This window comes from Neovison vison, chromosome 9 (assembly GCF_020171115.1).
Source record: "Neovison vison isolate M4711 chromosome 9, ASM_NN_V1, whole genome shotgun sequence".
Classification (NCBI taxonomy): domain Eukaryota; kingdom Metazoa; phylum Chordata; class Mammalia; order Carnivora; family Mustelidae; genus Neogale; species Neogale vison.
Window position 1 is genome coordinate 71509429 of NC_058099.1, and position 11524 is coordinate 71520952.

Here is an 11524-nt window from a genome sequence, read left to right on the forward strand (position 1 = left end):
CAGCATCTGAGATACTTCAGAAAGGCTGTTGGCAATTCCAGGCCAGCTCTTTTTGGAAAAAGAGTTAGGTTGATAAAGGCCGTTTAATTTAATAAAGAATTACTAAGAACCTATTATATATTTCAAGATTCCAAAAACAATAACAAAACAGTAAGGTCCGGGTCCTTCCCAATTTCCAGTTGGGGCCAAAGCTCTTCTCTGAGGAGGTTTTTACCAGCAGTCAGAGAACTTTTTCTGCAGCCTTTTGCATCTGCCTGCCTGCCACAGCCACTAGGATCTGGAAAATGAGTCATGTTCACATAAGAAGTGAATATTTTTGAGAATTAAATGTGCACTTTCATGGGACACATACACATGCCACACAAGCTTGCTCTAGACGTGGCCATTTCCAGATATGGTAAACATTTCCTGTGATGAGAATCTCAGAGCCAAGAGCATCCACTTTGAAAATGGACAGATCTAGGTTCAAATTCTCACAATTCCATGTGCAAGTATAAAGATACAGGCAAATTCTCTCAGTTTCCTCATCTGAACAATGAGTGTAGAGTCACCCAGCTCCCAGAGTTGCAAGAAGGATCAAATGCAAGTGTGTATAGAAGGCCTATCACATATTATGTGCTCAATAAACGGTAAAGGTTATTGTGATCTGTGAGGAAAGATGGAAAGGGTATAACATCTGTTGATTACCTATTTGTCATATACTGTGTTTAGAGCTTCTGACGTATATTTCATTTTGTATACATACACACAACTGTGAAGTAACTGTTAAGAATTGTTTCTTTAAGTTAAAATCATAACTATCATACAAATATAAAATGAACATGAGTCAAATATTTTATTTAACTTATTAATGAGAAAAATAGTAAGAATTAGAACTAATTCAAAAAGAATTTTAAAAAAACACATATGTAAGCTATCACAAATACTGAAGTGAATTTAAAAGTAGATTAAAATTGTTTGGTATCCACACAGCTATCAGCTATCAGTTGCATTACCCTAGACAAAATTTATTCAAATCTCTATGTTCAAGAATCACATTTTTTCTATACTTTCAGAGTTGTAAAGGGGTTCAAAGGCAATAAAAGGGGCAGGCCCCTTGTAGAATCAGATAATCTGTAAGGTTATTAAACATCTTTTTTAATTTCATTCATTTCAATTTTTTACTATGTTTTCTGACAGAACCATTATTATCCCCATTTGCAGTTGAGAAAACAAAATCATGGTGACTGTGCAATTTGTCTATAATCACAAAAAGTGTAAGTGGGGGCACCTGGGTGGCTCAGTGGGTTAAGCCTCTGCCTTCAGCTCAGGTCATGATCTCAGAGTCCTCAGATCGAGCCCCTCATTGGGCTCTCTGCTCAGCAGGAAGCCCACTTCCCCTCCCCCTGCCTGCCTCTTTGCCTACTTGTGACCTCTGTCAAGTACATAAATAAAATCTTTAAAAAAACAAAAAAAAAGAAAAGAAAAGAAACTTTAAAAAAAAAGGTGTAAGTGGCAGGGGCTGGATTCAAACTCACATTTCATCACTCCAGAATTAGACTGGTTTTATTTGAAGAACTGGGATTTTTTTTCTTTTGTTTTTCAGGGGATGAACAATCAATATATTCGTCGAGAAGTCTTCTGCTGTGAAACTTGTCATGAGCTCAAAAGCTTCTGGGAAAAAGAAATTAGCAAACAGACTTGTTACAGGGAACTGGAGGAAGATCGTCAGGGAAGGAGCGCCCTGAGAAAGTAAGTGGATTATTTCTCTATTATTTTTTAATAATAATGCAATGCATTATTATTAAATTTTTTGATTGACTTTTCTGTAGAAATATACCAGATGTGAAGATGGGAGACTGAATTATTTTCATTACCACTCTTATAAGAATGCAATTATTCAATATGGTATGGTAAAGTCAGTGAGGTCATGAAAAGAAAGGAAAACAGTACCCAGAAGAAGTTTATTATATTTATGGGTCTCAGAGAAAGGGTTACCACGTATCATGCAGGGCCACAGAGGAAGCACCAGATCTTGCCCAGGTGTCAAAAGACAGAAGCATGGTGGAAATCTAAGCCAGAACTTTTACTGGAGTTTCTGAACAAAAGGCAAGTTAGAGTAAACAGTTTGCTAATTTGGATCATCTCAGAGGGCTTTGGGCTACCAATGTGGTTTCTAGTTGTCTGGTACCTAGCCCTGGGATAATTTAGGAAAGGGGAAATATGGCTTGATATGTGAGTTAGAGGTCATTGGGGCCCAGACGCAGGATTGGTTGACATGTTCACAGCAAGCCTTTGGTAGCTCTAAGAAAAGGCTAGTCCTTTCCATGGCCAGCAAGTTTCTTAAGATGTCAAAACATCATAAAGTATGGAAAATTCAAGACATGATTAGTTAATATACTTATTCAGTCTTTCCACCACCTATACCAGGGTTTTTCAACCTAGCACTTTGATATTTAGAGCCAGATAATTCTTTGGTGGGGGGGGGGTCCTGTGCTTTGTAAGATGTTTAGCAACATCCCTCAAAACATTACAGTCTAGTAGGACTCCCCTACTCATTATGACAACAAAAATATCTGCTGACGTTACCAAATATTGCCTAGAGGGCAAAATCACTCCTTATTGAGAGCCAGTGACTTATAGATAAGGATAAGCCTTTTTATAGATCAATAAAAATGAGATTCTGTTATTTATATCTTGATAAACTGAAAATTTGTTTTCCTCACCTCTCCTCTGTTGCAATCCCCAGCACATGAGGTACACTAAATTTCAAGGTTAGGTCAACATATATAAGTATAAAAGATATCACATTTGGGATGATATATATTAATATTCTGGGGAGAGGAAAATGTGGTCTTCTTCTCTTTGGCAAGTAAACTTGATATTCTTGCCAAGGAATCTGCTGAAGGGAAACATATACTTACATGAGGTCACATGTGTCAACATTACTCTGAGTCAAAGAGCCAGCACCTGCCCTCCCATGTGCAAAGCTTTGGAACAGACAGAACAACTCACTGTTTCAGAAACTACCTGGGTTCTCTCTCCTTAAAATGGGCAACAGCCCAGCGAGGCTGTCTGTTTTGCTAAGATGCCTACTCACAATGGAGTGGCAGCTGAGTATTCTGCTAGTCACAAGGCACTAAGCCTCCATGTTTCTGATCATGCTGAGCTGAAAACATGTAATTCACATGTGTTGAATCAACATTAACTTCTAAAAATCTTTATTAGCTCTGGAGGTGAAATAACTTCTCTCCATAGCCAAAGAAGAGCTCTGCCACCATTCTAGCTACATTCCTATTTATCCAGCAAGCTAAATCAGGCTTTTCTACATGCAGAAGAGTCGCATATTAGAGCATGCAGTCCTGGTGACTCCAGGGGAGTGAGGAAAGTCAATTGTGTTGTTCCTGCCTTCTTCCATCCTCCAAGTCTTGGACCACAAGCCAGTGAGAGCCAAATCCCAGCATGAACTCTTTGTATATTTTCCCTTCCAGAACTCTCAAGATATGGAATTAGAAGCATAATTTGTAATATTTTATTTTTATCAGAATATATACACAATCTATTTGTATATGCAAGAAAAAGATTAAAATAAAATACACTAAGATAATAAGAACAATTAATTTTGATTGGTGGAATGACAGATTTTAGTGTGTAAGTCCCCTCCCCCCCAGTTTTTCCAAAGTTTCTACAAGGGTGTTCTGCCATTTTGTAATTAGGCAAAATAAAGTTATGAAAAAGACAACCAATTGCAAATGGTCCATGGAACAAATGCATTTACAAATAATTAAATAATTTTTTAAATTTTAAAATAAGTTAAACAAATAATTCTCCAGATTCCCATGTGCCCCAGAAATGACCCCTTCCAAGTTGGGGCAGTTTTCTCTCTCTTCTATAACAAATAGAATAAATCTTCAAAATGTGCTCATCATGAAACATTTCATCATTGTGTCCCACAAATAAATGTTTAAATATGTGAACAGAGCCTCTGCATTGAAAATCTTAAGGGACAGGAGAATAGAGGCAGCTTCCTGGGGTTCTCCAATGTGTTCTGGAGTCTCACTTACCAAAGCTATTTCCCTTATCAACTGTGGATTAAAAAACTCAAAAGCTTTCTTATTTTGGTTAACAGTGAATGAAAACTAATGATTTTGTCATCCCAGATTTATTTTTCACACCAAAACTAGAATGTTGGAGTATTGATTTAAATCCTGCTGATCTGAGCAGTTTGAAACAGAATAATAGTGTACCTTCCAACATATACTTGCAGACCAATGAATGCCATAAACCCCAACGTCCCTATCCTAGCCCTGTGACCTATACCTCCCCATACTCCACTATACATAGGTACACACTCCCAACATACATACATAATACTCACACTCTTTTTTATTCTACTCTCCACTAATAAAAGGCAAATTCAAGCCACTATGCATACAGAAATGTTCTAAGTAAACACTAGAAGACAAAAACCCTAAAATTTTCCACCAGTCCCTTTTCTGGTAGAACAAAATCAATATTTCCTTATATTCTCTGCTGGTCTAACAAGCAAGACTTGTGCCAAAGCTGGGTAGAGAGGAAACAGACATGCTTGTTGGCACACTACTGCACAGAAGAATTCAGACAGAGCTGCAGAGCATCTATTTACCCTGGTAACTGATGTAGCTGGCAGAGGCCTTGGAGGTGAAATCATGAAGCAAGATGAGTGACCCCAGAAACATAAACCCCTTACTTTCTCTGAGTGTGGCCAGAAAGAAGCAACGCAAGAGGAATAGGATTGGTCAATAGATAAGTTGAAAACTGTTTGCAAATAACTGATGGAGACAATTTGATACAGTATAGGTGTGATGACCAAACCTCCTTGTTTGGGGGACAGTCCAGGTAAACACCTATCATTTGTTATAATTACAGACTGTGATTTGCCCTTTTATTTTAAAAGTATTTCAGTTTAGATGATAAATGACATGGACACCTAAGTGTAAATGATCAGCCTGCAGCTATAACTGAGAAATTGTGCAGGCCTTATATTTTAAAAAAATAGTGTTTTAGTATAAATATGGTTTCAAAATACCTCTTCAGAATATAACAGAATTCACAGCATCAGGTAGATATTAAATCTGGAGGACTTGAGTGGTCACTTCAGGACCACTCCTCTCCCTCTGCTTGATTTCTGCTTATCAGTTGTGTCATTCAGGATGCTTTCAGCCGCAGGTAACAAAATATCCCACTCATAATCTCCTAGCCGGATGAAATCATTATCCTAAATCTGTTATAAAATAAGATTTAGTCTAGAAAGAGCACCACTGAGAAAAAAAATTTAGTTTTTTCATTCAAACTGAGGTAGGGAATGTGATTAGTAAACTGACTTGTTCAAATCATTATGCCAAGGCTGTCATCCTGTGTTGGTTATTGGAGCTCTGCCCTACAATCAGGCCAGTGAGCTGCAGGTCACAAGGAAACCAGGATCAAGCCCATCTCTCCTTACTAAGGAAAAACTACTATAAAGGTATATCTGTTATTCTACTGGAATAGAAGTGGCAAAATCTTTGTCTGACCTTTCATATTCAAACAAAAGTACAGAGATTGTAATGAAGTACCAAGATTCGAAATGGGAGATCAAGAACTCAATAAACTATAAACTCTTTGATGACTGGAATTATTTACTACTCTACATATTGTAGTAACCACAGAAGTACTCTATTCAGAGCTCCTTCAAGGTAGCTTGCAATGGGGCACAGAGCTGGCAGAGAGCTCTAGCTGCCACCCTTCGGGATCCATCACTGAGCTTGAGTTAAGGCCAAACTTAACTCTGACTGAGCATGGCAGAGGAAACTAGTTCTGGGCAGTTCCTGCATGACACAGCTCCTTTGCTGGGCACCTTGCCCAGGGCCTCCCCCTCAACCTAGCCCCAGCTTTTTTAGCACTGTGCTGTGGGTTGGAGCTCTTCATACCCACAATTTTTTTTTTCCTCCCTCTCTTTCCACAGGGATCAGGCCAGCATGGAAGTCTGAAGACTGTCCTGACTACTTCAGTTCATTCTTCACCTTTATTTTTCATGGGTGATTCCTCCAAGTCTGCTTCTTGGAGCATCCAAACTGATACATATATTTAGTGCCTCATACATGATAGAAAAAATCTGATTTTGTCCCAGCTTCTCTTCACTGCTTTCCAGTAAGGATGTTACAATTCTAGTTTAAGAATCTCAGAAAAAAATCATGCTTTCTAGTCAAACCCCAAACTTACCAGGAAGAATCTGTGATCCTATATATTAACTACAACTCCTCCACAAATCAGATGAATCTAGAATAATAAATAGTAAATTTTGTTTGGTCTCCATTTGAAAAGTGAGGTCAATATTTGTAGGATTAAGGGAAAATGTTATCTTCAAGCTTCAAATGCCAGTTGTATTGCTCCTCTACTGTATCTCAATCTGTACCAATTTTTGAGCTTTACCTTTCTCATATTGACCTTTCTTACTACAAAATAAAAGGTCTGTATATGCACTTATATTCACCACTTTACTGAGAACCCAAGATAAATGGCAGCAACACAGTGATAAATAATGTTGATCAGAAAGGGGCAGCATACAGTCTAAATATTCAGAAAACAAGATTTAAATAGAACTTGGGTAGGATAGAGCTCTGAATCCTTTACCATCTGGCAATAAATAGTGTTATAGCTGTCATAAAAAGTGCATAAATGTATTATGAACCCCAAATTCCTAAGCTCTGTTCCTAGTAAATAAATTTATCATTCCTAATACATTAATTTGGTGAGAAGCAGAGGGCAAGATTTGATGGGTATGACATTTATTGGGGGAAACACCTGTGAGAGAAAAGTGGGGAGGAAGTTGTGGTGTACTAACAAATGTTTAAAAACTGGCTCTCTGTGGAGAAAAAAATGTACATGTGTATATACCTACGTAAGCTTATCATAAATTTCACAGGTATAAAGCATGTGTAGCACACATTTACAAATATTAAGAAAATATACAAAGTTCTTTATTATAAATTCCATATACCTGATTTTCATAGTATGCTTTTATTGGTTTATGCCAACCTCTATCATCTACAGCCAATCTATAGCTGCAGTTCAACCACAATTTGATAAAATTGGATGAGTTTTTCATTACTATTAATTTAACAAATAAGTTAGATCATCAAGGATAGTTTCCTAGTACTGGAAGAATATTTACACAACTTATATGTATGTATTTATTTATTTGTTTGATATTTATAATGTAATAGCTATACACACAGCACAGTTCTAAATTTAATCTGCAATATTAAAATTGTCTTCATCACTTTAAAAGTCTAGATGAGGGGTCAATAAATATTTTTTATAAGGACAAGTTCATAAATTTTGAGGGGGAGCATGTGGTCTCTGTTTCATCTACTCAATTCTGTCACTGTCATGTGAAAGCAGCCTTAGACAATATGTAAACAAAGGGTCAGAACTATATTTCAATGAAACTTTATTTATTTACAAACATGGGCAACTGGCCAGATTTATAGTCTTTGCCAACATCCATGTTGTAAATGGTTTATTTCAAGCTATCGATGTGACATCAGTGAAGATGAGTTGAGAAGGCAATGGCACTCCATCATATAATAATTTCACCATTTAATGATAATAGGCCTAAATAACCTGAAGATAACAGATTATTGTAAAATGCAGTAAAATAACTAGAAAGTGAATTTCACACAGTTATTACTGTTTTTAATACAATTAATATAATATTAAATTAATAGTATTAATAAATTTAATAGATTAAAATTAATATAATTTAATTGTAACTTTACAATTTACTTTTAGTAATGTTTATATTTAATAATGAGCTTATAAAATCCCTAAAAAATTAAGAATTATCCTCACAAACGAATAGCACACCACTAAGAAGAGTCAGAGAAATTAAGGAGAGTCAGAGAAAGGGAAGAAAGTGGAACTGGGTTAGGCATCAGGGCAAACCTAAGAAAGTTTTGGCCAGACTAATGGGAAGTTCCTGAGCCAAAGGCAACTGTTCAAAAAAGCTCTGCATCTTGCAGAAAGAGGCCTGCATTGGTACCTCTGCTGTGCTCAGTCACTGGCTGAGAGTAGCCCAAGAAAAGTTTGACCTTTGTGCAAATGCTTGGAGCAGATGTAGATGGAAAGTAGCTGCAGATGGGGTCAGCTATGCTCCCCACAGCAGCACCTCTCAGTGACACATTTTCATGCCCACTACATCCAGAAAAAATAAAGTCCCTTTAATTAGTGAATGAGTTCATATCACAGTAAGAATTTCATCCAGTTCCATGAAATACACAGATAGCAATTTATTTAAAAACAAATAGTCAGTCATTAGTGAACTTTAAAAGATCTCAGAGACAAAAGTCATGTAACTTTGGAGGCAAATTTATTTAAAGAACGTTTCAGAAATCCTTAATAAGGGGAGCTTAAAGATTGGTTGCAAGTTGAAATAGAAGGTACATACTTAATAAGCATAATGAAGAAATAACAACTTGTGAAAATTACTAATAGGTGGATATCAACAGAAGGTCATTTAAGCTCAATAAATCATCACTTCCCAAGTAAAGTGTGCAAAAAGCTGTGGGGCAACTGCCTGGCTACGAGAGAACAGCCATTCCATGTTTTATCTCCCCTTTCAAACAAGCAAACTGTTATTTTTATGTCCATCGCTTTAATTTAATTTGAGGTAGAATGAGGATATAACCAATGTCTTAACATTATTTTCCATATCCCTAATTCTTCTCTCAATACTTCAACTTTCAATTCTTGGTTGCTAATGTGCTTAAGCAACAACTATAACTAACAACAGCCAGATACTCCATAGTCTTTAAATTCTTTACTGGGTATAATTGAGCAGAGTTTTAAGTGAGAATCTTCCAGAAATCCATTAGTAGTAGGAGCCTAAAGCCTTCAAAATACTTATACCCTCTAACTTACTTTTCTCTAGGAATCTCTCCAAGGAAAATAGACAGGTATATTAAGAGAGTATTAAGCATTATTATACTCATTTTAGGACTATTTATGAGGGTGAAAAATTAAGGTTAAATCCAAATTTTTAAATTCTTCTTCATATATTCTGATTTCCCTGCAATAAGCATGCATTACTTTGCTTTAGCAATGTTATGAACTGAATTGTATCCCCTCAAATTCATGCTAAAGTCCTAACCCCCGGTACCTCAGAGTGTGACTGTATTTGCTTATAGGGCCTTTAAGAGAGGTGACCTGCTTAAAAGGAAAACTTTAGCGTCTGCATGATCCAATCTGATTAATGTCCTTATAAGAAGAGGAGATTAGGATGCATGAAGGGACACCAGGAATGGGTACACACCCAGAGGAAAGGCCACATGAGAATGAAGCAAAAAGGCTATCTGCAAGCAAAGGAGAGAGGCATTGAGAGAAAACCAAATCTACTGACACCTTGATCAAGGACTTCCAGCCTCCAGAGCTATGAGAAAATAAATTTCTGTTGTTTAAGACCCCCAGACTATGTTATTTTGTTATGGCAGCTCTAGTAAACTAATAATATTTATGTAATCTTTTCATTTTGGTTATTTTTATATCTATGTAACGAACACAAGTGCATATATATATACACACACATACATACATACATATGTATACACTTTTTAAATTCACAAAAAGTCATATAATTAGAAGTGAGTATCCTTCTTAACTTAGGCTCCTAGACCTGCTGTCCAGGGAAAGCTGTCAAGTTCTTTGTATACCTTTCTCCAAAGCTTCAATTTGAATAAACAAATAAATATGTGTGCTATATTTTTACGCAAAATGAGACTATACTATCTTCACTAATTTGCACCTTTTTTTTTTTTTTAAACTTACCTGGAAGCTTTTCTACATAAGTGCAACCAGTTCTTTAATGCTTTCCATTATAATGATGTTAACAATTGATTCAATCAATCACATCAAAGAACACCAGTTGTTTTTCATTTTCTGGCTGTTCTAAATGTTCTAAAAAGAATACTTGCACATACATTTTTGCATTCACGGATAAGAATTATGGAATAAGTTCATAAAAATGAAAATCTAAAGTCAAAAGATGAGTTCTTTGTTGTTTTTTTTAATTTTGACTTCCTGACTTCTTGTTTTGCAAAGATGTTGTATTAATTTAAACTCACACCCTGAGTATGGGAGTGCCAATTTCTATAGTTGCTCACACTGTGTGTTGTCAAACTCTTAATCATCGTTAATCTGACAGGTGAAAAATGGCATCTCACTGTTTTAAACTGAATTTTTAAAATTTCTTTTCAGTGTTCCAGAATTAAACTGAATTTAATTAATTACAAGTTTAGATGAAATCTTTTTATATGTACAAGAAACAGCTGGATTTCTTCTTCTGGTGCAGCCATTTAATATCCTCTGCCCATTTTACTATAGATTTTCTTTTTCTCAATTGATTTGTAAGCACCATGCATTTCTTTTCATGTGTACATACAGTTCTGTGAGTTTTTGACAGATGCTTAGAGTCATGTAATTACCACAATCAAGATACAGTATAGTCCCATCACTCTGAAAAATCCCCACATGCTGCTCCTTTGTGGTCAATTCCTCCATTACTTTCTAATCCCTGGCAACCAATGATCCGTTCTTTACCCCTAGTTTTGCTTTTTCCAGAATTCCATAAATAAAGTATATAATATGTAGTCTCTTGAGTTTGGCTTTTCTCACTCAGCAAAATGTATTTGGGATTAATTATTGTTGGCATATCAGTTGCCTATTCCTCATCGTTGCTGAGTATTATTCTGTTGTGTGGATGTATCGCAGTTTGGTGATCCACTCCCCACTGGAAGGACATTAGGGTCATTTCTGATTTTTGATGATTATGAATAAAATTGCCGTAAACATTTGCATACAGATTTCTGTGGAACATAAGTCTCTGTTTCTCTTGAGTCTATACCCAGGATTAAGATTGCTGGGTGATATGGTAAGGGCCAAACTATTTTCCCAACTGACTATACCATTTTGTATTTCTACCACAATGTAAAAGAATTTCAGTTACTTAACGTCCTGACCAACACTTGATTTGAGTTTTGTTGTGAAGGTTTTTAAAATTTTGTTGGGGTTTTTTTGGGAGGAGAGGATTAAGAAGGGACTCTTTTTGTTGTTTTTCTTTTTTGTTTGGTTCATTCTATGAGGCCAGTGTTACCTCATTGTAGTTTAATTTTCATTTTCCTAGTTATGCTAAGTATTAATTTTATGTGCTTATTTACCATCCATACAACTTCTTTGGCAAAATGTTTGTTCAAATTTTTTGCCCATTATATTGTTTATTTTCTTAACATTTAGTTTGAACTTTATATATTCTAGAAACAAGTCTCTTAATGGATTTGTGATTTGCAAATATGTTCTTCACTTATGGCTTGCCTTTTATTCCCTTTTATAGTGCCTCACAGAACAAATTTTTAATTTTTATAAAAATCCAAATTTTCTTTTTTCAATGAATTATGCTTTTTGTGTTGTAGCTAAGAATTTTTCCCCTAACCCAAGGGAAATAATGGAGATGTTATTTTGTGGGTTTTTTTTT

General features: G+C 35.8%; 1 protein-coding gene across 1 annotated transcript; it reads left to right on the forward strand.

The window, feature by feature from the left end:
* The first annotated feature begins 1588 nt into the window (after nt 1-1588).
* On the forward strand, nt 1589-6539 carry LOC122916748 (protein FAM240B-like). Its single transcript, XM_044264153.1, has 2 exons — nt 1589-1731; nt 6503-6539. The coding sequence occupies exons 1-2, from the start codon at nt 1589-1591 to the stop codon at nt 6537-6539; spliced, it is 180 nt and encodes a 59-aa protein (XP_044120088.1).
* The last annotated feature ends 4985 nt before the right edge of the window (nt 6540-11524 follow it).